Below are 27862 nucleotides of genomic sequence, written 5' to 3' on the forward strand. Positions count from 1 at the left end.
CAAACAACTATTTTACAAATATTCTAATAACTACTATACAACCCCGGTAAAGGGGCAAGCATCTGGCTCAGGCAAAGCCCTCTTCCGCCTGGCGCCGTGACTCGCGGATGGCCAGCTTGGCCAGGCCTAGGAATGAATGAATGAATGAATGAATACGTTTATTGTCATTGCACAATACTGTGCAACGAAATTCCATTACATCTCCTCCGGTTAAAAAAATACAAACACGACAACCATTAACACATATGTACACTTATTAGTAAAAAATAAATAGATATTTTAAAAGAATTTAAAAGAATTTGGCGGCATATTTCTTGGAATTACATTTTGCTTCCCCAGCATTCTCTGTTGCAACCCAACCAGGACATCTTCAGCCCTGCCTACTCCCTAAATCCTGTCACCAGTCCTTCGGTCACTGGCAGCAGAGCCACTCCTCTCCTTGCGGACCCTGGGTGCTCCTTGCCCTCCGGACCCTGGCTACAAGGGACCCTCTACTGGTCCCTCTACCCTCAACAGGAATGACGCTGCTCTTGGTCTTGTCGTCCTTCTCCAGGTCGTCCAAGAAGGACCTGAGCTGACGCCGGTCGTTCCCCTTCAACCCCTTGCCCCTCCCCCTCCTTCTGAGGATGAGGTTCAGTGAGCTGGTGAGCCGGTGTAGGTTTGGCCACTGGAGGGAGGCAAGTCTGGGCCGATGTTGGGCTCCTTCAGTGGCCTGGATGAACTCGCAGATTTCCTCCACTGGAATGGATGGAGTGGCGTCGAGGGGAGCGAGAACATCCACCCCCCCCCCTCCTCTCACCCCCCCTCCTCTCACCCCCCCCCTCCTCTCACCCCCCCTCCTCTCACCCCCCCTCCTCTCTCACCCCCCTCCTCTCTCACCCCCCCCTCTCTCTCCCCCTCCTCTCTCACCCCAGCCTCCTACTCCCCCTCCCCCTCTCCCCCCCCTCTCCCCCCTCCCCCCTCTGTTCTCTGCCCCTCTTCTCTCTCTCTCTCCCTCTCCCCTTCTCTCTCTCTCTCCCTCCCTCTCCCTCTCCCTCCCCCTCCCTCCCTCTCTCCCCCTCTCTCCCTCTCTCTCCCCCCTCTCTCCCTCTCCCTCTCTGCTTCTCTCCCCCTCTCTCGCCGTGTAGGGTGGGGTTGGGGTAAAAGGAGCGAATTAATAATATTAATATAATATCATGGGGGATGGTTAGTGTGTGTGGGGGGTGGAGTTGGTTAGTGTGTGTGTGGGCTGGTTAGTGTGTGTGTGACACCCCAGGCCACCCCCCCCCCCCCCCCCCCGCAACGGGTCCCACTTGGTCTAGTAACTAAAAATCTGATCTTGTATGTGTATTTATTTGTTTGTGTGGAATCACATCTTCACAAAAAAATCTACTCGGTAACGATAACATTTTTACATATTCCGTAGACATTTTTCCTGTCGAATCCAAAATCTACTATGAAAATGTCATGCTTTATTTCTTGACATTACTGAAAATGCTTAAAAATACTTTGAATTTGATGTGGTTTTTACTGTTAAAATCATTCCTCACAGCTTCCAACACACTTCGATACGAAGTTGCAAGACAGGAACACTGGCAGGAACACTCTGAACTTTTCAGCTCAATGGCATCTCACAGCAAGTGCACCCGACATTTGCAACAATGTTGCCATCATAGCTGCTGGCAGGACAGGAGGGGGAGGGTCAATTTGTGTTGCAATTGGGGAGGTGCAATTGGGATTATTTTTTCAACTCCAGTGCTGGGGTAGGCTCACGAGCTATGATCTTGGCTGAGGAGTGCTTGAATCTTACCTTCGGCAACGGGTTGAGTTGGAGTGCTACGGTTAGGAGACGGGTGCGTTGGGGGAGCAGACCCCAACGGGTCTGCACTTGGTCTAGTAGGTTATAGAAGTGTGATGCCAAGTAGCAATTTTTCAGTGGAATGTATTGGACTGCAGTTTTGAAAGCTATTTTTGTCTTATTCTCCTTATAGATTTGAACAAAAATATTTTGCCTTCCTGGTTATTAGCAACCCCACATCTCCTACAATCTTCCTCGTTTACTGCATATATTTCTGTGCCTTTTCCAAAGGAGAAAGATATGTTATGGTAGCAGCTCTGTTGTTCAAATTTAAAACAATCTCTGACCCACCATAACCTGTTCCCATTCTGGGCCTTAATTTTTCTGTCTCTGGCTAAAATCCATTACTGTGTGGTTTCCACTCTGCCTACCAATTGATCATCTCATGTTCTCCCTTAGTGCCTTTGTGCATATGCATTAGAAAAAGGTTTGTGTAGGAAGGCACTGCAGATCCTGCTTTACACCGAAGATAGAAACAAATTGCTGGAGTAACAGCAGGACAGGCAGCATCTCTAGAGAGTAGGAATGGGTGAGAGTCAGGTGAGAGGGAAACGAGATATTATCTGAATGGTGGCCGACTAGGAAAAGGGGAGATGCAGCGAGACCTGGGTGTCATGGTACACCAGTCATTGAAAGTGGGCATGCAGGTGCAGCAGGCAGTGAAGAAAGCGAATGGTATGTTAGCTTTCATAGCAAAAGGATTTGAGTATAGGAGCAGGGAGGTTCTGCTGCAGTTGTACAGGGTCTTGGTGAGACCACACCTGGAGTATTGCGTACAGTTTTGGTCTCCAAATCTGAGGAAGGACATTATTGCCATAGAGGGAGTGCAGAGAAGGTTCACCAGACTGATTCCTGGGATGTCAGGACTGTCTTATGAAGAAAGACTGGATAGACTTGGTTTATACTCTCTAGAATTTAGGAGATTGAGAGGGGATCTTATAGAAACTTACAAAATTCTTAAGGGGTTGGACAGGCTAGATGCAGGAAGATTGCTCCCGATGTTGGGGAAGTCCAGGGCAAGGGGTCACAGCTTAAGGATAAGGGGGAAATCCTTTAAAACCGAGATGAGAAGAACTTTTTTCACACAGAGAGTGGTGAATCTCTGGAACTCCCTGCCACAGAGGGTAGTCGAGGCCAGTTCATTGGCTATATTTAAGAGGGAGTTAGATGTGGCCCTTGTGGCTAAGGGGATCAGAGGGTATGGAGAGAAGGCAGGTACGGGATACTGAGTTGGATGATCAGCCATGATCATATTGAATGGCGGTGCAGGCTCGAAGGGCCGAATGGCCTACTCCTGCACCTAATTTCTATGTTTCTATGTTTCTATATGGAAGGGTAAGGTGTGAAAATTACATATCAAAGCAGACTGATCAAGGAAATGTAGAATGTTAAAAAAGTTAACAGTGGTTTGACATTGCTGTATGGTTATGGAGCAAACGTTTTAATTGTGGTGATCTATAATATATTAGATGGCTGAAGTAAATTAACCCAGTTAAGAAGAGGTTGTGTGGTTCTGTCATTGTTTGCCTGTGGGCCAGGATGAGCACGTATCTGTTGCAGTTAGTAACTCCAGTTTAAAAAGCAATAATTTAATCGTTAATCAAATAAATGTAATTTGAGTAATCTGATATTTTGAACAATCCATAGGAGACAGATAACTCACTGTTATATCTGCCCTTTTGCTTAAGATACATTTAAAATCATGCTGATTCAAGATGGGCAAAAGGGAAACATCTTCAGGTTGTGTATAGGAATCAAAATAGTAAAAATCCTGATTTGATATTTTACTAATGTACCAGCTCTTGCAAATTATGTGATATAACAACAAACTGGAATAGTAACAAACCAATGGTTAATTCTGCCATTTTATCATGTATGACTGATATATAACACCATAGGAAAATAGTTTTGAATAGAATAGTTATGCATGTCATAAAAGATAATCAATTTTATTTAACTTCCTTTTATAGACTGAGATCATGAGGAATGAATTTGAACGACTTGCAGCTCGCCAGCCAATGGAACTGCTTAGTATGAAGAGGTGAGTGAACAACAGACCTAAACAAAGCACGTTACTAAAGTGTGAACTTGTACCATCGAGAACAATAACTGAGAATGATTTGAAGAAGTTCATTCACATGGAATTGAATTCTGATCAGAAGAGTCTGTGAAATCCATACTTCACCCTATGATCTCTAAAGTGTGAATGATTGGATGAATAAGCGGATAACATCTTTTTGTGCAAAATGAGGCCATTTTAGCTTCCCGTGTGCCAGCTCTTTGAAACATTTGCCAATCAGTTGCATTTTCCAGCTCTTATGGCAAAGCCAAGCCTAGTGTCCCCTTTTGAATTACTTTGATCACCAGTCAGTGGATTCCAAATCCTCTTAATTCACTGAAGAAATATTATCTTCTCACTTCAGGCTCTTTTCCCCATTAAATGGTAATGAGCCTTCTGTCTGGAGAAACAAGTGCTTATGTATTCTTTCAAAGCTTTTCATGCTTTTGATACCCTCAGCTCGTGCTGTTATCTTCTCTATTACAAGAAAAATCTCAACTTCACTTTGAGTAATAAATGTCCTGGAGCCTTGATACTATTGTAATAGATCTCCCTTGTACCCTTTCCAAGGCTTTGATATCTTTACCAAAATGGTGCCTGGAACTGGAGGCACTGCCTCAGCTGAAGCCTGTGATTTTTAAATGTTTTGGTATCTGGGTGCTTGATCAACCTGTGTTTTAGACCAAAGCTAGATACTAAAGAAATTTGCTGCAATTGTATTAATTTTGTCCAGTCAGCCAACTGTTACCTTTGGTGTAAAGTTTTCAGTTCTTGGTTTAAAGAAACGGCTGATTAAAATAAAATTATAGGAGCAACAATACTTAAGCTGCCGATCTGAATTTTAAAGTGAAAAAATTGTGTTAACAACTTGATTTACATATTAACACATATTCTTTCTGTTCTCTTCAAGTCTCACTCTCTAACTTAAACATACTTGTTTTCTCTCGATTCTAGTTTTTTTTAATGTGTTTTATTAGAAGCAATTGTACAAGGAGAAAGTAATCGACATAACAGTTATACAATTTTCGTACTGCTTCAGTTTTAACATTTTATAAACTAATAACTAAATTGGAAAAAGAGAAAAAGGAAAAAAGGGAAAGAAAGAAGAAAAGAAAGAGAAAGAATTTCGAGAAAGACACAAAAAAGAAAGAAGGAAAACCCCAGAACTAACGAAGAAGTGAAAGAAGCGGAGATATCCCTTCCATATGCCCGCTCACCCAACCCTAGCGTCGGTTTTGAGTTTGTGTTCAACCATTGTGTTGTTGAAGAAATTCAATAAAAGGAGACCATATTTTGAAAAATTGATCTGGTTTGTCACTCAAGAAGCCTTATTTTTTCTAGATGTAGTGTCTCAGTCATTTCTGTGATCCACATCTTCACTGTGGGGACTGTTATCTTTTTCCAGAATTTAAGTATACGTTTTTTCTCGATTCTAGTTTTGATGAAGGGTCTTTGACTTGAAATGTTAACTGTGTTTCTGTCACCAGAATGGGATTTGATTTGGTGGGTACTTCATTATATCATAAAATGTATATTTGGTGGTATACATTTTAATGTATACACTCAAGGGGAATTGACACTTGCGAGATATGTCAGCAGCAACTGAAAATGTCCAGTATTCAGTGACGAGGAAGAAAACAGACAAAGAAAAGAAACCTTTACAGTCATTGTATTTTTTTAATTGTTTTACAGGTACGAACTGCCTGCTCCATCTTCGGGACAGAAGAATGATATCACTGCTTGGCAGGAATCTGTGAATAACTCCATGGCACAACTTGAACACCAGGCGGTGAGAATCGAGAATCTGGAGCTGATGTCACAGCATGGGTCAAATGCATGGAAAGTCTATAATGAGTACGTATGTTTGATTGGAATAGAGTAGCACATACCATAGAAAATGTAGCGCAGAAGAAATCCACTTAGCCTGTCTTGCCTGTAGTGGAATTTTAGGATCTCAGCTTTAATTCTATTAATCTAAGTAGCAATACAAATGTTTCTTGTCTACTTGTAATATAATTATTTTTTTTACTTTCTAAAACGTCATTGATTTGTGAATGCCCAATTCCCTACTTGCCCCTCCAAGAATTCTAAACTAGCTATTCACTACATGTTATCCTGCAGCATTAGGAAGATATCTGACAGTCGAAGACATTGCCTGTAAGTAAATCCCCCAATATTGTGATCAGAAACTCCAGTGCTGATCAGAAATAATACCCGCGTGGACCCTGAAGTTCCCAACTGTGAGTCAGCTCAATTTGGTCTACTGAATGTCATTGGGAGTGATGGTCATTGCCTCATGTGAGGTGTAAATTTTAGTTGCTGTACACAAACCCAAGCATGAATGTTATTCAGATCAGACTCCATTCATTAACAAACTTCCCCATATTCTGAGGAACTGTGAAGGGAACTGAAATCTCTGCAATTATTAGCAAGCATCCGCACATTTCACCTTGTGGTACCGGAACCCTGAAGCTGATTGGGGGCTGGGAAATGTTGTTACTGGGTAGTTTATGTAAACAATTACAGTGCCTGCAAACAATGCTGATTTGAGTATGAGGTAGGGTTTTTGTTAAAATTGTTAAAATTGCTGCTTTGATCTTAATTGTTAAAATTGCTGCTTTGTGCAAAGGTGTATCAAATTTACCAGGAAGGACAAGAGATTGAATCCCTGTGCTCATTGAGTTGGTCTATCTCTTATGAATAGCTGCAGTGTTATTACATTTAAAAACACACAATGCAGGAGCAACTCGGTGGGTCAGGCAGCATCTCTGGAGAACATGGATAGGTGACGTTTCAGGTTGCGACCCTTCCCCAGACTGGACTCCAGCACCTTAGTGTCTTTCATCTTGTAAACGAGCAACTACAGTTCCTTTTTTCTATGTGTCATTACCTTTAGTGACAGTAGCAAATCCCATTTTTGTAAAAGGTAAGAATGGTCAGTCAGGATTTTGAACAGAATGAAAGAGCTGTGTAGAAAACACGTCCGCTTATAAGGTCTGAAGAAGGGTCTCGACCCGAAACGTCACCTATTCCATCGCTCCATAGATGCTGCCTCACCCGCTGAGTTTCTCCAGCATTTTTGTCTACCTTCTGCTTATAAGATAGCATGTTTGGCATAATTGGAGAAAGTTTTGGTGAAACCTATATTAATCCAGTGCGTACATTTGTAAGAAGGAAATTGGAGTCAAGTTAAAATACATTAATTGAATCAAGTTGTACAGCAAGGAAAATCTCCTTCAGCCTAACTTGTCTGACCAGGATGCCTATCTTAAATTAATCCTATTTGCCTGCATTTGGCCCTTATCCCGGCAAACCGTTTTAATCCATGTACCTGTCCAAATATGTTTTCAACGTTATAAATGTACCTGTCCCTGCCATCTCCCAGGCAGCTTGTTCTATGTACCCATCACCCTCTGTGGAAAAACCTGACCCTTGGATCACCTTTTAAATCTTTCTCCTCTTATCTTGAATCTATGCTCTCTAGTTTTGGCCTCTCCTGCCCTGGGAAAAAGACTGATTACCCTATCCATGCCCCACTCTGTCCATAATTTTATAAATCCCCAGGCCACCCCTTGCCATCCTCTGCTTCAAGGTAAACAGACCCACCCTATCCATTTCCTGCTTATAAGTTACGCCCTCAGTCCCGGCAGAAGTCTTGTGTGTCTTTTATGCACTCTCTCTAGCTCAATCGTGACTTTGATATGGCGACCAGAACGGCACACTATAGTCTAACCAGCATTTTGTGCAAGTGCAACAAGCCATCTTAATTCTGGTAATCACTACCCAGCTGTAATCTTAGATGGTTTTGGAGTCATTTGAAAATCATGTCACCAGAATTCTCATCTAATTTGTTAACACATATGATAAACAGAAGGGGATTCCGCGCTAATCTCTGCAGCACACCACTTACACAGGCCTTCTATCTGAAAAGTTGAATTATCACTGTCTACTATCACAAAGCCAATTTTGTACTTACCCTGGATCGCATGTGTCGCATCTGGACCTGCCTACCATGCAAGAAACACATCATTATTCTGCCTGAAAGCATATGCCTGTCTTTTTTATTTTATTCCCACCTTCCAGAAACGGTTGTTTTACATGATGCATCCATTTATTTATACTGCTTTGAATTAGTTCTACACTGGAGGGCAAACCACATCATGTGACTGTCCTGTCAGTCTAGGCATGTTATGGTTCCAATCACTATAATTCACCATTTCATTCCTGTTCCAATTTGTCTTTGTCTTTCTTGCATGGTTTCCACAAAGCTCAATACAGGTTTGAGGAACAGACTCGATTGTTCCAGACTGAATAATTGAGCACATGATAAGAAGCACTTCTATTTTCTTTGCCGATTCCCTTTATGCTCCTTTGGTAATTTTGATCAGTATTTTATATTTGTTGGCATGTCTCCAGTGTCTCTAATAAACTTCTACAGAAGCACCATAGAAAACCTACTGTCGGGTTACTTCGTAGCTCTTGCCAAGACCGTAAGAAATTGCAGAGTTGTAGATGTAGCCCAGTCCGTTACTCAGACCAGACTTCCCACCGTCGACTCCATCTATACTTCACGCAGCATCAGAAAAGCAGCCAACGTAATCAAAGACTTATCAAACACCGGTCATTCCTTCTGGCCGCTCCCATCCAGCAGAAGGTACAGAAGCTTGAAAGCTGACGCCACCAGACTCGGGAACAGCTTCTTTCCCACCATTGTCAGGCTTCTGAACGGCCCTTCTATAAGCATAGATAGTGTTCGATTTACTTGTACCCGATTGAGGACATCGGACTTTCTCTAAGAAACCAATACAATATTGAGAACTACAGTGCATTCAGAAAGTATTCAGACCCCTTCACTTTTTCCACATTTTGTTATGTTACAGCCTTATTTTTTAATTTTATATCATCAATCTCCCCACAATACCCAAGAATGAAGAAGCGAAAACAGGTGTTTGGAAATTTTTGCAAAGTAATTAAAAAGAAACAACTGAAATATCACATTTACGTAAGTATTCAGACCCTTTGCTATGACAGTCAAAACTGGGTGCATCCTGTTTCCATTGATTATTCTTGAGATGTTTCTACAACTTGATTGGAGTCCACCAGTGCTAAATTAAATAGATTGTACATGATTTGGAAAGGCACAGACCTGTCTATATAAGGTCTCACAGTTGACAGTCAGAGCAAAAACCAAGCCATGAAGCCGAAGGAAATGTCTGTAGACCTCCGAGACGGGATTGTGTCGAGACACAGATCTGGGGAAGGGTGTAAAACAATTTCTGCAGCCTTGCAGGTCAAGAATAGCACAGTGGCCTCCGTCATTCTTAAATGCAAGAAATTTGGAACCACCAGGACTCTTCATAGAGCTGGCCGCCCGGCCAAACTGAGTAATCAGGGGAGAAGGGCCTTGGTCAGGGAGGTGACCAAGAACCCGATGGTCACTCTGACAGAGCTCCAAAGTTCCTTTGTGGAGATGGGAGAACCTTCCAGAAGGACAACTGTATCTGCAGCACTCCGCCAATCAGGCCTTTATGTTAGAGTGGCCAGACGGAAGCTACTCCTCAGTAAAAGGCACATGACAGCCCGCTTGGAGTTTGCCAAAAGGCACCTATAGGACTCTCAGACCATGAGAAACAAGATTCTCTGGTCTGATGAAACCAACATTGAACTCTTTGGCCTAAATGCCAAGCGTCACGAATGGAGAAAACCAGGCACCACTCATCACCTGGCCAATAACATACCTACGGTGAAGCATGGTGGTGGCAGCATCATGCTGTGGGGGTGTTTTTCAGCGGTAGGAACTGGGAGATTAGTCAGGAGCGAGGGAAAGATGAATGGAGCAAAGTACAGAGAGATCCTGATGAAACCCTGCCCCAGAGTGTTCTGGACCTCAGACTGGGGCAGAGGTTCGCCTTCAAACAGGACAACGAACCTAAGCACACAGCCAAGACAACGCAGGAGTGGCTTCGTGACAAGTCTGTGAATGTCCTAGAGTGGCCCAGCCAGAGCACAGACTTGAACCCGATCAAACATCTCTGGAGGGACCTGAAAATAGCTGTGCATCGATGCTCTCCATCCAACCTGACCGAGCTTGAGAGGATCTGCAGAGAAGAATGGGAGAAATTACCCAAATACAGGTGTGCCAAGCTAGTAGTGTCATACCTAAGAAGGCTTGAGGCTGTAAACGCTGCCGAAGGTGCCTCAATAAAGTGCTGAGTAAAGGGTCTGAATACTTATGCAAATGTGATATTTCCGTTATTTATTTTTAATTACTTTGCAAAAATTTCTAATCACCTGTTTTTGCTTATTTATTATGGGGTATTGTGTGTAGATGGATGATAAAAAAAAAGAATTTAATCCATTTTAGAATAAGGCTGTAACGTAACAAAATATGGAAGAAGGGGTCTAAATACTTTGCGAATGCACTGTATATTCTGCACTCTGTATCTTCCCCATTGCCTTACCTATTGCACTTGAGTTTGAACTGATTGTGCCTATGTAATTGATAAAAAAAACATCTATTGATGCTCCTGAACTAATCATCAGCGATGTAACCTGGGGTCATTGGGTATTTCGGGTCTTTCAACATCAGACACCCCTACCCAGGCGACCCAGCTGCGGTTGATCAGACCACGACTTGTGTTCAGGTGGCATTCGCTCCTCCCCATGGACCTCTTCTCCTGATCCAGAGCCATCTAGAGGCCTTCTCCGCTGCCTCTGTTGTGTTCTTGATGGCTCTTCTCCTCTCCATTCCGTTGATGCCCAGCGCACTCAAGGCTTTGTAGAGCGCTTGCCCTGCAAAACCTCTGCAGCCAACCTCGATGGGCATACACCTTGCCTTTCAACCCTGCTTACGGCAGTCTACGACCAGCTCTGTATGGTATGTCTTATCTGTTTGGATAGCATGCAAAATAAGGCTTTTCACTGTACCTCGATACATGTGTCAATAATAAACCTAAACCTATTGTGAGATTTTTGCACAAACATTCCCTTTGTCGTTCAAACAGTCTGGCTGTCAACTGTGTCAGAGATCTTTTGTTTTCTTTGCCCTTCCCTTTTTCTGCATCTCAGCGTGTTTACCCGTCAACTACCTAGTCATGACAAAACCTTGACCTGAAACATGCTCTTCAAGTGCTTTCAGACCTGCTGAGCACTTCCTGTTTGTGTTTTGGAAGGAAAAAAAATGTCCATGGACAAATCTGCAGTATTTCTTTACAGCCATAGTTCCGATTCAAGTTGAAGTTAGAAACATTCTTAGATGTGCCCATTTATATTTACTCAAAATAAAAACAATGGGACATATATGCAGGAATATATAATGATTAAATGAGGACGAGAGATGGCAGATACTGACATCAGAAGCAAAAAATCTTCGGGGTTGAGCGACCTGTGAGGAAGTGTAACAAAATTGTCAACTCTTTGTCTCGAGATTCTGCATCAGGACTGGGAGTGGACAGGGAAGCTTGCCAGTGTAAAGAGGGGAGGGGTCAGATGGCTCAGTAAGTGACTGAACGGGCAGATGAAGCCCAGTGGGGAAGGGGTGAAGTCAGAAGATAGGCAGGAGAGTGAAAGGTGGAGGAAAGAACTGCAGATGCTGGTTTAGATCAAAGGCAGACACAAAATGCTGGAGTAACTCAGCAGGACAGGCAGCATCTCTGGAGAGAAGGAATGGGTGACGTTTTGGGTCAAGGCCCTTCTTCTGAAGAGGGATTTTCTGAAGAAGGGTCTCTTCTGAAGAAGGATCTCGACCCGAAACGTCAACCATTCCTTCTCTCCAGAGATGCTGCCTGTCCCGCTGAGTTACTCCAGCATTTTGTGTCTGCCTTCGAGTGAAAGGTGGAAGCAGGCAAGGAGGGGAAACAAGGTAGATGGGAGGGTGAAGGTGGAAACAGCTGCTGAAGGTTGATAAGTGGGGACGCAAAATTTACCAGTGCTAGAATTTGATACGGTGAAACTGGGAACAGTTAAGGGAGAGAGATAAAGGGCAAGAAGATCTGGTGGGAGACGTGTTGTGTAGTAGGTAAATGGATTTGGGTTGGGGTGAGGAGTGGGCGTGTATAAAAATGGGTGATTGGGTGGGACATGGGAAGCAGCAAATGTGGGAGGACCAAATTTGGATCGGAAATGACAAAGAGGGGGGAATACAATCGAGATTCTTGTTGAATTGCCATACGTACCAACAATAGAACAATGAAATTCTTACTCGCTACAACTTAACAAGTCTGTATATGCAATAGCACATACATAAATATATAATAATATAATAAACTAATAATCGTAAAATTATGTAACCATAATAGTGCAAAACCTAAGTCAACAGTGCAAGCAAAGACATGGTCAATAGAAGATCATAGTTGCAGAGGTTAATCTTGTTTAGTGTTCAAGAGCATAAGGGTTGCTGGGAAGAAGTTGTTGTTGAAAATGGTGGTCAGTTTTCGGGCTCCTGTCCCACATTGGAGGTAAGGATTACCTGAAATGTGAAAATTCAACGTTCATGCCATTTGGGTTATGGACTACCCAGGTGGAATGTGAGGTGTTGTTCCTCTATATGCATTGAGCCCCACCCTGGTTGTGGAGAAGGCTGAGGTCGGACAGATCAATATGAGGAGTTGAAATGGCATGGAACTGGAGCTCTGACTGGCTATTATAGATAGAGCATGGGTGCTTTGCAAACTGCTCATCTAGTTCTTGCCCTTGTCGAGGAGGCCACATCAGTTCCAAATGCAATAGACAAGTAGACAGTAATATTGTCTGCGGAGGGCGCTCAGCATCGCCAAGGACTGCTCTCACCCCAACCATGGACTGTTTACCCTCCTACCATCCGGGAGGCGCTACAGGTCTCTCCGTTGCTGAACCAGCAGGTCCAGGAACAGCTTCTTCCCGGCGGGTGTCACTCTACTCAACAACGTACCTCGGTGACTGGCAATCACCCCCCCACCCCCCGGACACTTATTATCACTTATTATTATTTATTCAAATCATTTGCTATGTCGCTCTTCCAGGGAGATGCTAAATGCATTTCGTTGTCTCTGTACTGTACACTGATAATGACAATTAAAATTGAATCTGAATCTGAAGGTTGGTGGAGCCGTACATGAATATTTGCCTCAACTGGAAGAGCTATTCGGATCCCTGAATGCAGATGAAAGAGGAAACATAGTGGGGAATGTTGCAACTCCTACAGTTGCAGGGGAAAGTGCTAGTTGTTAGGAAGAGGTAGGTGGGGTGCGATGAGTGGACCAGGTAGTCACGGAGAATGCAGTAATATTGAGTTCCTAACGCTGAAATGTGTTTGGGATGATGTCTCTATTTAGAATCATTCCAGTTCCTTGTAAATTCCACTTAAGTTAAAGATCCTTAACTTGACTTTAGTATGATTTTAATAAAACATTTTTAATAAAACATTTGAGGAGTTAAAATGAATGCATGCAGCAACGTTTTTGAGCTCGAGTATGGTACAAAGTGCAGTAAAACTGCAACAATCTAGCATTCTTGGGACTTTAGTGCTTAAACTATCTGATTTTCTGGGCTATTGGTACTTATTCTTATAATACACTTCTAATTCACTTTATTATTAGATGTTATACAACATGGAAACAAGGCTCTGGTAAGTGGAAATGAACATGGGAACTGGTGTTTGCTGAGTTGAAAGGGAGCCAATGTACCAATTATTATCTAGTAAGTCAGTGCCTAGCCATTTGGGAATGCAGAATAGTCAGACAGCACCATAAACATAACCATACTTGATTGAGACTCTTGGTGCCAATGATTTGAATGAGGTTTCAATAGCAGATAAGCAGAAGCAGGGTTGAGCAATAATATGAAAGTGGAACAAGGTTGTCTTTCTGATAGAGAGTATATATAGAGGTCATAAACTTTGTACCCTCAAACAATTCCCAAGGAAAGAGAGTTAGTACCCAAGGTGAAAGAGAATTCTGGACATTTCTGTTTGCCTAATTCGTAACTAATTAGTTGGTAATCAAACAATTACTTTGCATAGTCTTAAGTTTCTTCTTTCCCTTCCTTTCTTCCATTCTTATTAGCAATCTGGTACAGATGATTGAAAATGCTCAGAAGGAACTGCAGAAGCTCAGGTGAGTATTTTGAGCTGTGCTGATTTGTGTGTGGTTGCTGCTTCTGTGCACCTGTGTGATTTATCAGTCCTCTTCATTTCTGCAATGAAGGGGATGGTGAATGACTCTTTGCCCTTGGGTAATGGAAATAAGAGATTTACAGTCTTGCAAGGGTGGATCTCTTCTATCCATAACGCAATCTTTGGCATGTGCATATTTTTGAACTGGCTGCAGGCATTTGATTGCAGATGCTTGCAGGATAAACCACAGAATCATATAGGATTAAATTGTTTTATAACCATCATATTTAATCTTAATGATATTGTGAAATGCTATCGCATTTGGTGTTTAAAGTCCTTCAGAATGTTCTGCTGCATCTGCTTCTTGGGTGTATTGCATGAAACTTTGTCGTCTGTTCCTTGGAAAAATGATTGTGATAATGCCTTGCTTTAGGAGTGTTCAACACATTGTTGTGTTATATCTGGAGTTCTAAGTCTCCCTGTAGCTAAGCCCCAAACTGTTTGTTTGTTCATTGCTGACAAAATTGCTTGGAAAGTTGAAATTATAATTAAGAAAGGCGTTGTGAGGGATGGTACCAAACAGAACAACAATGCATTTAAACATCTTTGCAAACCTGCCTGTATGGTACTATATTTGTACGGCATGTTTGGTTTTGAATGTGAATTGTGAAATGTATTGAATACATAACTTTGAGCTTTTCTGCTCGATTTCCTTTATAGCTAAGGGACTAAGGGAAAATAATTGTTCGGCACGGACTTGTAGGGCCGAGTTGGCCTGTTTCCGTGCTGTAATTGTTATATGGTTATATAGCTGTATAAAGTAAATCCTTTAATTCAGCATGGCAAATAAACTCTTTGTTGACCAGAACAAAATGTTGAAACTTGGACTCTCTATCCTGAATCTCATCAGTTGAACTGAATTTCAAACAATTAAGTAGATGCTGCTGAACCTGTTTGTAGGTGTGACTGATTCATCAGGAGTGAGGAAGTGCTTTCACCTGAAGGGCTGATTTTTGATTATTTTTCTCTAAGATGGTATGATGTCTAGTCTGCAAGCTGCATGCATTTCTTGGCATATTTCCTAAAGCCCTTATGCCCTCAGTATCTGTGGGAAGATTTTTTTTTAAGTACAAGGTTTTATGAAATTATTTATGGCAGTGACCTCATAAAGGAGTGCTTAAACTTTTTTCCTTCCATCGTGTACACAAACTTTTTTTCCCACTTCAGTACTGAAGGTGTAAGAAGGAACTAGAGACGCTGATTAAACCGAAGATAAACACAAAATGTGGGAGTAAAGGATAGGCAGCATCTCTGGAGAGAAGGAATGGGTGACGTTCCTGCCAAACGTCACCCATTCCTTCTCTCCAGTGATGCTGCTTGTCCTGCTGAGTTACTCCAGCTTTTTGTGTCTATCTTCAGTACTGAAGGTGTTGTCTTTAGCATGAAGTATTGTAGGTCATGTCCAGAGTCTTGCCAGCTTGGCCACAGGTCACATTTGAGCATAAATGCTGAGTGTCACCAACCTGTACCTGGTATAAGGGAAGAAACAGGCCAGCTTCATGCACAAGCACTTGAAAATCCTCTTTGATTTTCAGCTTTTTTTTGAGGAACATTTTTCTTTAATCTACATTACCAATTTCCTAATTGTGTGTACATCTAATGTGCAATTCTGTTTGATTCAGAAAACAAATTCAAGACCTTAACTGGCTGAGGAAAAACGACCAGCTTGCTGCTGGCTGTAAACTTCGAGAAATGGAATCCAAGTGAGTGAAATAATGTTGGAATGTAGAATTTGCTGTACACGTTGATAGGGTGATGAGTAGTTTTGGCAGCCTGATGCGTCTTAACATATTTTTGCAAGTTTACTTATTTCGTGGTTCGAAAGCTGCCAGTAGGAAAGCTAATCCCTACACCAGATTTGAATATGATCAATTGATTCAGGGAACAATTATTGTGCACACCCCTTTCATACAGCAGACAGATATTGTGCCATGTATGGAGCTGAAGAATGAATTCCTCAAACATAACAAGACTATTAACTATAAATATGCAAAACAAGATATAAATAACCTTTTTTTTTAAACCGCCACAAGAAGTCCTTTTTCCCCTGTGGCTATCAAACTGTACAACTCCTCCCCCTTCTGTCGTGGGGCAGACTGACCCCAGAATACACTGAATGTGGGATCAGTGTTGATCACAAAGTAAGAAGATAGTATCATCACTCATGCAGCTGGCCAGGTCTTTAGAGATACCATGCCATATTTGCATTAGATGGTGAAAGATAACATGCAGTGAATGGTAGGGGGGTGGGGGGGTTCCTAATTTATCTTGACTTAAATTTGACCAGTTGCAGATCTATCTGTCAGTGTCAGTACTTGACATGAGCTGTGCATTTCTTGTAACAAGTTCTGCCTTAACATGAAGGTTGAGATCCACCGCCACATGCTAAATGCGATAGATTTGGTACATTTCCTGCAGTCACAAATCTGGGCATGCATGAGGTGCTGTGGACCACTGGCATGGTCTGCAATGTTATAGCTCTGCAAGTCCTTCATTCTGCTATTGCTGTTAAACCAGTCCTGGATCAATGCTGAGTACACGTCCCATGGCAGGATCAGTACCTTCTGTATCTAATGTTGAGATGCCAACTTGGAGCAATTACAATACAGGACTTCAAATATGCTCAACAGCAGCAGAAACATCCTGCTACAGACAAGGTTATGTAATTCCCCCCCCCACACACACACACACACATCAAATCAGAGCTTGCTGCAATCCTTGCACAACTATCTCAAATGCATGGAGAGAAGTGGACAGTTAAATGAATAATTCAAGCATAAGGCCCCACAAAAAAGCAGGAGATGAGGATGAAGAATTTGCAATCCTTTCCCAGGCAATTTCCTTTTTAAAGGCCAAACTTCTGTGTTCTATTTTAGTTGGTTTGTTTCATTTGCTGAATTTTGTGAGCCTGGAGATTAAGAGGGGGCTGCGTTTAATGCAGTCTGGCTGCTGGTGGACGGAATACTAGGTCTGAAGGATTTAAGTAAGTGTGCCATCCTAGTACATGTCTATATCCAGAGTTCCTAGAGAAACTGCTGGTAAACTGGGATCTTGAAATTCCACCACTGGTAAAATGAGGAATCCAGTGTGGATGCCTTGGAATGGCAAAAATTGAAAATCTACAAGGATGTTTGAGTGGAGCGATTGGACTTACAGTACTGTGCATAGTCAATCCAGACATCTCCAACCGCAGTGCAGCTTCTGATAAAACTGCAATAGTCACAATGAATAGCTGTGTTTTTAATATGAGAATAATTATGTTTTTTTTGTTTACATGTGGTCCTGCTATGCAAGTCTGCATCCCATATAAAATAACTTTGGCAGGCTGAATAAAACGGCTTAATGCGAGAAATATCTGTTTACTCTGAGTGTTGGTGTGCAGTGGCTATATTCATCTTCAGCTGACAAATAGTATTACATTTGGAATGCTCTGGGTAATGTAAATTGAAAACTTGACATCCTTGAGGATTAGTACTTGAGTAATTGCAGAGAAAAAAAGGTGGTGATGTATACAATGGTGAAAGAAAGATATTCTGATGTTGTTTTTTCAAAATGTTCTTTTTCCAAAAAGTGTGTTTTATTTATTTTGGAAGCCAATGCAGAAATATGTGGTAGAAGTCACGTTTATGAAAAAGGAAGTCAAATCCACAAGATGGTTCAATTAGATGGTCACGGAATTACCAGTGTGGAATGAATGGTGCAAGAGCCATGTGCACAGAGAACCAGCAATGAACGTGCAGTGCAGCTGCAGTGAAATGGCAGATTCCAGTGCATAGTGCAGTGATGGGATTAATTGAAAGGTCAGAGCAAGTTAAATGGTTCCAGGATGGAAAGGAGGAAAGAGGTTAGATAGATTAAAACAAACTGCGAGGACTGCTGATTCGAATGAAACTAGGGGAAAGGAAACTAAAAGATCAAAAGCAACAAAGAGACAGTTAGATTAGTAGGCTGGGTGTCACGGACAAGATGGTTAAATGAAAGAATTAGGATAATAGATGTTTGGATCAAGAGGAACTGGTGGTTGATGATAAATGAAGAGGTGTGGAGGAATAGTATATGAGTGTGGAGGAATATAATTATAAATGAGAGGAAAGGATAGATTAAAAGGAAGAGAGTGGACAGGTAAAGGAAAAAGGAATCATTGAGAGGATAGTTAGCCTGACAAGATGGGAGGCAGAACAATGGACAGGCCAAATTTCCAAATAATAGAGCTGATCAATGAAATGGGGGAACAGTGGATAGTTAGACCATTGGATGGAAAAGGAACAAGAGGATCTAATTAAATCAAAACTTGGACAGAAGATGGAGGCACAGGAGACTGCCGATACAGGAACCTAGAGCAGAGAAAGGAGAGCTGATGGAGGAACATCATGGCCTCTGTGGAGGAGAATGGGCATTCATTATTTTGGGTCTAATCCCCATCTCCGCATTCTTTTTTTTTTTTGACCAAAGATATTTGGGTTGTAAGAAACTGGGAGAGGAGTACTAACAGTTGGATTTGAATGGGATACAGATTGTACAATTGAAAGGCTGTGGACAATTCAATATAATGAAGATGTATAACATCTGAAATTATAGACTAGTGGAAGAATGCAGCATGTTTGGCTGATTTCAGGCCAGTGACCTTTCATTATAATTGGATAGATTAGATGAAAACGTTTTTACATTTCAGGAAAGTTGGACCTGGGTGTAGGAGAGAGCAGAAGCTATATGATGGGGTGGAGAATGAGCGAAGAGGAACAGGCTAGGATACAGTGGTTGCATTAAAAGGATCAAGGGCACAGGCAAGGATATGTACTCCAGCTTTTTGTATCTATCACATGCAAGGATAGTTGGATTACAAGAAACCTGGCCAGATCAAGTTTTTATTATTGAAATGAAAAGGGTTCTGATTGGACTATAGTGGAAACGTGGAATCTTGATGAACAGAGGAAGTTCATCATAGATAGTTAATGTTTGGGTTATTGGAAAATAAGGAATGCGAGGTTGGTTGGAGTATTGACAAAGGTTGATGGGGATGAAAGCAATTTGAGTAGGTGACTCCAGTGGTTTTTTAAATTTCAGGAGATATGAGAAACATGACAGAAAAGTGTCATTTATTTGGTTGAAACGAACTAGCTAAATATAGAAAAAATACTATCTCCAAGATAACCTTTGCTCTAAATTTCTTAATGAGCTGTTTTCTGATGTATGGCCTTTGTGCATCTGGCTACGTTGATCGGTTCTAGCCAACTAATCGATCCTTGTAAGATAAGGTTGTGCCAAGTTGGACAACAAACGTCAAAAGGTTAATTCTGCATTGAAGGTATATCAAATAGTAAATCATGTTTATATTATTTCTCAATGATTCTTGTATTATAACCCACGTGAAAAATAATGCTTGCATGCCATCTCCCACCACCTCAACAACCAAAAGCTAGGTTATCTACATAGTATTTGTGCGTGGTTCAACATCAAATAATTTGTTTGCTAATTATCACATGTCTTGTAATGTCTTGCTACAGTAAAGGTGGTAATAAATGAGAATTATTATTGTGCAATTTTGTAACTGGATCCAAATGGCTAAGTTACATAAACTGTGTAGATAAATTTTGGAGCTTTTGTCTAAATCCTTCAAATTCCTCTCTCAATGTACGGTTGTTGTCCTGCACAATGATGCAAACTTTAGATAAGGCATTGATTTGGACAACATTAAAATACTGTTTTCTCATGAATCAGATGCCCTTTTCTGTCAGGTGGTAATCAAAAGATTAAGGTTGATCTACTGTTTAGTTCAGTTTATTGTCACGTGTGCTGAGGTACAGTGAAAAGCTTTTGTTGTGTGCTAACCAGTCTTATTTACCTGCTTCCGCACCTTATTTTGACCTGTCTCTTTTGTGCTTACTAACTTTTTGTGATGCAATTCTGTGGATAACATTTACTCTGTTGTAACATACCCAAATTGTTTTTCAGGCTGGTAAATATAGGCAGTCTACTCAAGCTTTCTGGACTGCACAGTGAACCAGTAGCTGCTGCCATATGTTCTTTCCAAAGCAGCCAAATTTAGTCCATTGTAGAAATGGTATACATGATATCTATTGTGTTGAAGTCAAACTAATTCAGAGCTTAGCAAATGACCACCGAACCCCTTTTTTTCATTTGTGTAAGAATAATTTCCTAACAATATTTGAAAAGCACATTGCGTGTGGGTATAAAAAGCACGAGGGCTTGGTTTAAGGTGAGAGAGGAAGAAGTTTTAAAGTGGATCTGGGGGGAAATATTTGTACATGGTTGTTATTTGGAATGCACAGTCAGAGGTGATGGTGGAATAGAAAACATTTATAATGTTTAATAGGCATTTAGAAAATTAAATAGGCAAGCAAAGGTGGGTAAATGGGACTAGTAAAGATGGGCCAAATGGTCAGTGTAGACATTGTGGGCTGAGGGGCCATTTCTGTGCTGTATGACTGACACAATTATAAGGAGAAGTGTAAAATGATACCTACCCCATCACAATTATACCTCTTGAAATCCTTTGTCTTCTTGTGTGTACCTAGTTGCTTTTATTAATTCACTCATTCTGATTATGTGTTGCTGCAAAGGCTAGTGTTTTGGTTCTCGCCTACGCAACAGTGGTGATGGGCCACCTTCTTGAACTCTTGCAGTCTTTGTGATATGTAGAGTGTTACAGAACTTTGCCCATGTTGCAGTGAACACTTTCAAATAGGGATGATTCATGATTAGCGGCTCCCATGGGGCCAGCAGTCCATCCAGGTGATGGGGATTTAGATGGTGCCGTCTTACAAACCTCGGAGTTGCTACCATGCACTGTGTAAATAAAGATGCAGGTTGACTGCAGGAGTTGGTCATATAATGCCATAAGCCTGGTCCTGCAGTCAGTGAGGCCACAGCTGAACCGACCATTCACCTCTATTCCACTTGCGTACAGGATCCCCTTTATTTTCTTCTTTTCTCTATAGTCCAAAATTCTTGCTTTTTAATCCTAAATCAATGCCCTGACTAAACTTGCCTTTCTCTCAAGCTCGCTGCAATTAATTCTATGTTTAAACAGAATCACCTCAGCTTTTAAAACGGCAATGAACGTAGACCCATTGTGCTCAGTCCTTTCTCATCGGCCAACCCCTTCATCCCATTAACTTTTGCTGTACTGCCTTAGTTCAAGTGTATCCTTCATTCAAAGGGATCAAATACCACAGTTGTGCATTAGCGATTGTCTCACTGTATAACTTTAGTGAAAGTCTCCTACTCTTAACTTCATCTAACATCGTTCCCCTCTGCCACTTGGCATATTGAGATCACATACCAACTTTCCTTCTCGGATGAGAACACCCGGATTTGTCCAAACACCATAATTAATTAACATCACATTCTTTCAATACAATTCTATTTCTCACACTAATGTGGAATACATTGAATTAATTTACATTGTCTACTTTGTATTAATTTACCATCCTTTTAACCACTATTTAAAATGCCTAAATCCCTCTGCACTGTATTCTTCATGGAATGTATTTTTGCGCTTATTGTTACAGTGTCTGCAAACATATGCTGGTCTTTTCAGGCAAGTCGTTAATACATAGAATATAGTTGAAATCCCAGCATTTACCCCGGAGTCATCACCTCTAGTTCAACTTGGCAGCTTGAAAATTGTATTTTATCCCTACTGTCTATTTTATGCCTGGTGATCAATTATGTAGCACTGCGAATGTGTACACTCTGCCATCAAGGTGAACCAGTGCTGGAGGAGATTCAGTATTTAGCTGGGTGGATGGGGTGTTATTTAAACTTTGTCCTGAGGTTACGTGAGTCTAATGGGTGCTACAATGAATGTGGAAGTTTCTCCACTTGCTGTGATGCTTTTGATTTTCATCTTAGATATGGTGGAAAGCCTTTGGGAAAAATTAGCAAAGTAATTGCTCATTAGGATATTTACAACATTTGATTTGCATTTGTCATGCATATTGTAATTATGAGGACAGTTTAAGCTATTGGGAAGGATTTTTTTTGCAGAAAATAACCTCTGGAATATTCTCCATGTGTACAACCTACATGATTGTGTTGTCATTATTCTGATCATTTTGAATATAAATGGAATCTGACTTATTGAGCAAAATATTAACTACAAATAGTGCTTGGTCTGCCAAGGCCTGCTGGATCCTGACCATTTTAACTCCCCATTCCCATATTGACTTTTCAGTCCTGGGCCTCCTGCATTGCCAGAGTGAGGCAAAGTGGAGGAACCACTTTGAAGCTTACAAACCAACGATATGAACATTGAATTCTCCAATGTTAGGTAACTATATAATTCTATGCTTCACAATTAGCATCCTTTCAATTTTTTTGTCTCACACCTTCTGTCTTGTCATCTCTAACTTTTGTCCAATTTAAAAGCCCCCCTCGCTTGTATCAAATTATTACCTGCTTTGTCACTTTTAGCTTGCTTTCTTCCCCCCCCCCCCCCCACTCCCCCCAAATCTGTTTAAAGAAGGGTCCCAACCCAAACATCACCCATCCATGTTCTCCAAAGATCCTGCCTGACCTGCTGAGTTCCTCCAGCCACTTTGTCTTCTGTTAGTTGAGTGTTTTGGTTAAGGGATGCAAGGTATATATTGTTTGTTGTTCCTATACAGGGTGGTATCTGTAAGCAGACATAAGCTCCATGTGCTAATTTCTAACATTTCTGTCAAAAAGTTTGTTTTTGCGCAAGGTGAGGAAATGGTGTAAAGGAGCTAATTTGATAGGAAAACACATAATTACAAGACTCCTGATCAATTACCAAAAGATGATTTGAGTATTTTTGCTGCATCCTGCCTGTGGTTGTGGCACAGCAGAAATGCATTTTTTAGCTGCAAAACAATGTCCGCACAGTTCAATTGTGCATGCTACAACTCGGCACAATGGACCAGCTGAGTCTTTGCCTTGTTCATTGGCACATTGGCAGTTAAGGTAGTACTTTTCCAGAGTTCTGTCTGATATATTCCAGCAGAGCTTCACCTGGACAATACATGGGAGTGATATCAGTCAACTCATCTGCTTAACTTATGCATTGTTTCCCAGTGGTACTGCAGTTTGCATAATTTAGTACATTTGGATGTTGGGGAATGTTGAAAAAGATAAATGAAAATGGGAAATAAAAACATGCTTCACATGTTGAACTATAAACCTAACTAAAAAAAGACCTTGGAACTTGTTACTGAAGGATCTGCTGAAGGAAAAAGAGCTTAGACGTTTGCAAACTAAAAACAAATTGAATCCAACAGTTAAAGGAGAATGTTTGAAAGGCTGTGATAAGTGGGTGGAACGAGTGTATAACCATCAGTCTGCATCTTGCATTTTCAGATGACTTATTTGGCTAAGTACTTTCCTTGTGATGTGAAGGGTCTCGGCTTTTTACAGCATTTGTTAAAGGAGAGGCTTGTTGTCTATTGTTGCTAGTTTGTTTTTTTAAGTTTATCAGCTCCCAGATGCTCACTGGCAATTGGTAGTGTGTGATAAAGGTCAGTTGCATTTCACAGGTCCTAACTTTCCGTCCTGTTCTTTTCTGTTCTAACCAGATAGGCCCAGTGCTAAGAACCGCACATTGGGAAAGAGTGGAAAAATTCAGACAAGGTCCCATCTTTAGGGAAATAGATATAATTATGTAGGAAGGAATTGCAGATGCTGGTTTAAACCAAAGATAGACACAGAAAGCTGGAGTAACTCAGTGGGTCAGACAGCATCTCTGGCTAAAGGAATAGGTCGAGACCCTTTTTTCAGACTGAGAGTCTGGGGAAAGGGAAACAAGAGATATAGAACAAATGAATGAAAGATATACAAAAAAAGTAACAATGATAAAGGAAGCAGGCCATTGTTAGCTGTGGGCCAGGTGAAAATGAGTTACAGACAATTACATTCACCAGGACGACTGGGAAACTAGTGCAATGACCAGGGTGGGGGAGGGACGGAAAGGGGGAGGATGCAAAGGTTTCCTGAAGTTAGGGAAATCAATGTTCATACCGCTGGGTTGTAATAGCCTACGCGAAAGATGAGGTGCTGTTCCTCCAATTTGCATTTGATCGCACACTGACAAAAGGAGGAGGCCCAGAACTGAAAGGTCAGTGTGGGAATGGGAAGGGCAATTAAAGTGTTTGGCAATTGGGAGAGCAGGTAGGCCCAGGCGGACCGAGCGAAGGTGTTCAGCGACACAATCACCCAGTCTACGTTTGGTCTCGCCGATGTATAAGAGTCCACACCTGGAATAACGGTTACAGTAGATACTATTATTGAGTTGGCTGTGGCCAATTATAATAATAATCATCACCATGGTCATTAACTTGTGTGGAAATGTTGCAGTCTAGTAAATGAGCCAAGCGTTGAGTACAGGTAGTTCTGCTATAACGCGTGCTTTCATAACGGAAGTTGGATAAACATGATTGATGAATTTGGGGATCTCTTTGTTGCAAGCTGAATTGGTTATCACACGATTTGGATCAGGAACTAGAGAACCACTTCAGTTACTTTTGAAATTTACAAGCAGAAAACAAAGCTGTCTTGGAGAGAATAAAGTCTAAGAAAATCACTTTCTACATAACATCCCTGTAGTATTCAGACACCATTGTCTCTTAAAGCAGCTGCTACTTTCACCCTGGGTGGCCATAGAAATTGAAAAGGATCACTTCTATTGATTCTTGTGCACAGATATTCTATTAAACAATGTGCCCTACAGCTCTAGTATTTTTAGCTTTCTGTAACAAATATAAATGTACCTATTAAACAAACCTTTAGTTTTGAAAATCCTGTGGGGGAAATAACTTTATTATAGTGAGTCTGAAACTCTAACCCCTAACCTTCATTTTCCCCATTGACACAATTGGTTTTGTAATTAGTTTAGTTTAAAGGTACAGCATGGAGGCAGCTTCTTTGCCCACCGAGCCCGTGCTGACCAGCGATCCCCGTACAATAGCACTACACTCAAGGGACAATTTACAATCTTTTACCGAAGCCAATCAACCTACAAAACCTGTACGTCTTTGGAATGTGGGAGAAAAACCGGAGCACCCGGAGAAAACCCACACAGGTCACGGGGAGAACGTACAAACTACGTACAGAGAGCACCTGAAGTTAGGGTTGAACCCAGGTCTCTGGCGCTGTAAGACAGTAACTACTGCTGTGCCACGGTACAGCCCTAACTGGTTTTGTAATGGTAGTGAAAATAACATGAGGTTGCTTTGGGCTGCAATTATTCCAGTATAGCAGAACTACCTGTTTTTTTAAACAAATATTTGAAAACGTTCATTTGGTTTTGCATGTATTGAGAATGTCTGATGCAAATACTGGGAATTAAAGTGAGCCATGGTGTGTTTTCTGAGCAGATACATTAATCGTCTAAGCAAATGAGCGATCAGTCTTTATCCCAACAGTAACAATAAATCTAATTTTCAAGATTAAACAGCTCTCTTCACTCTTCTGTTCCAGCTGGGTAGCGTTAGTTAGCAAGAACTACGAGATTGAGAGAGCGATTGTCCAGCTCGAAGGTGAAATAAAGAAGATGAAACAACAGCAAGGGGATGAGAACAAAGAAAATATTCGACAGGACTTCTGATGATCAATGGAGTACTGACTGCATATTGTTCAGTGCTTGTCTTCAAAGTGAATTATTGTTCCCATTTATACAATAGTCATGGTAATCATGTAAATGGGATTTGGTTTTTGTTGTATTTCATGTGTGTTTTAAACTGAGTAGAACAGTATTCTTAAGCTCAATTTTGAAGTGGCCCAAAAAACACTTTATTTTCTGTCTTCTCCCCATGTGTTAGATAATTGCCTGTTGTGTACTTGCAGCAATTTGGGTTGTTTATCCTTTTTGACCAACACACCAACTGTGGTTTCCAAAACAGTCTACTTCTCAGGATTAATTATCTGTCGTAAAATGTTAATAGAATTTGTATTACATTTTTATAGTTGAATATTTGCAAATAAAATGCTGAACGTGTTGAGAGCTCAGAGTGCTTGTTATTGCTATCTAAACAGGTTAAATACCTGATTATTCACAAACTGCCATCAGTCTGGGAAAAGTCATTGGGTGTCCTTTCATCAAAATGTATTTGGAGAGCATTGGTGAAACTTGCTCCAGAACATCCTGTCTACCTACATGAGTTTGCTAAGAGCAAATACATGTGTGACATTCATTTTGTGTAAGGATATGCTTCTGTGTTAGATAAACATTTAGCTTGGGAGCTGCTGAGCAAATATCATGTGGGGTGGCTGAGGTATTTTGGATGTCAACTTTAGTCTTGGCTGGGTATGCACATGGGGTGGCAATGCCTCACTCTGAGAGTGGACAGGGAACACTGCCTGCAATTGCCCTCTCCCTGGTACTAGTTTCAGTGCCAGGATCAGATGGTGACATTTGGCCATGAGGGGGTGGATAAATGACTCGGCTGAGATTGGAGTGGTTTTTGGGTGGAGACTCATCTGATTCAGTGTCAGGACTGGTGTTCTGCAAAATATTTAGGCTGGAACAGGTCTGTATGGGGAGAAAAATACAAGGTCTCAGACTGGGTTCAGGGTTGAATTTACTGTGGGCACTTTGGGTTTAAATCTGGGTTTTAATCATGCACCAAACAGAGCTCAGCAAAAGTGTTTCAGATTGCCTCATAGAAATTGTGCCCCACTGATCTAAGGGATCATTTAGTCTGGGATGAAGAGGAACCACTGAGGTTTGCTTATTTTTGGAATTCCGTACCACTGAGAGCTGGAGGTTGTGATGGATTTTGAAGTAATTAGGAGTTGTGAGGATCATGCAGAACTGTGACGTTGATCAAATGTGCTTATTGAACAGCTGAGTATGCTCAACGGATGATACTGCCTACTCTTACCTCCACTGTCCTCCTGCATGAAGCAGCATTTAGTAATTTCTTCTAAACAAAAAACAAAATAACCATCCCAAAAAAGTGCAGACCCAAAACAATCCTGGGAATGGAATTGGAATCATTAGAGGTGGTCTTGGAGGGGAGGATGCTCCTCAAACTTCAGACCATCTTGGACAATACAGCTCACCCACTCCCTAACACACTGGTCAACCTAAGGATAACCTTCAGCAACAGACTGGTTCCACCAAGATGAAGCACAAGAGCCTGCACAAGAGATCCTGTTTCCCTTTGGCCATCAAACTGTACAACTCCTCTCCTGTCGTGGGGTAGACTGATCCCAACCCCCAACCCCCACCCCCACCCCTCTCCTCACTAGTCTGCACATCCCCATGTTGGCAGACCAATTTTTTGCCTGGGATAAATAAAGTTCTATTTTATTACGCGTTGACTGTGCCCTAATTTATTTCAAATAATTCAAAAGGATGGGCAAGACTATTCTTTTGAAATCGATGCCGACTTTATTTTCAGTTTTCAGATTTTCTTTCTTTGAATACCAATTTCATTATTCCTACTGCTAACGGTAAACTAATTGGTTTTCACATCCCTCGTCTCATTTATTCAGTACTGGAAACACATTAGGTGTCCATAAATAAAATTATTATTATTATTATTAATCTGCCAATCTTTTGCCACAAGTCCCTTTCCTATCCATTTTAACTTCTATATAGTAGTGCCTTTGCTCTCTTCTGTTTCCTTTTAAGAAAACAGTCCACACAAATCATGGGCATCATCTGATCATCAGATCATTATGAGCATAATCTGTGTCTGATTAGGTTATTCATGATCTTTCACATTTCATTATTCAATCCCTCAATATCACATTTGATATCTAAGTCATGCCTACCTTATCAATCTGCTTGTGAAAAGAAGAGATTGGTTCACATTTGCATGCAGTATATTTCTCT

The 27862-nt window shown here is 41.3% G+C and overlaps 1 protein-coding gene across 4 annotated transcripts in view; it reads left to right on the forward strand.

Moving 5' to 3' along the window:
- bcas2 (BCAS2 pre-mRNA processing factor) overlaps window positions 1–26023 on the forward strand; it is a 48196-nt gene extending 22173 nt beyond the window's left edge. The window contains exons 3-7 of one of the 4 annotated variants that reach the window (XM_033042323.1): window positions 3808–3878; window positions 5589–5750; window positions 13937–13987; window positions 15669–15749; window positions 25501–26023. In XM_033042323.1, the coding sequence (XP_032898214.1) occupies window positions 3808–3878; window positions 5589–5750; window positions 13937–13987; window positions 15669–15749; window positions 25501–25627 (492 nt within the window). In that variant the 3' untranslated portion in view covers window positions 25628–26023. The remainder of the gene's footprint in view (window positions 1–3807; window positions 3879–5588; window positions 5751–13936; window positions 13988–15668; window positions 15750–25500) is intronic. The other 3 variants (XM_033042325.1, XM_033042324.1, XM_033042326.1) reach the window with 3 other exon arrangements.
- Window positions 26024–27862: the final 1839 nt, after the last annotated feature.

The sequence above is a fragment of the Amblyraja radiata genome, chromosome 24 (assembly GCF_010909765.2).
Source record: "Amblyraja radiata isolate CabotCenter1 chromosome 24, sAmbRad1.1.pri, whole genome shotgun sequence".
Classification (NCBI taxonomy): domain Eukaryota; kingdom Metazoa; phylum Chordata; class Chondrichthyes; order Rajiformes; family Rajidae; genus Amblyraja; species Amblyraja radiata.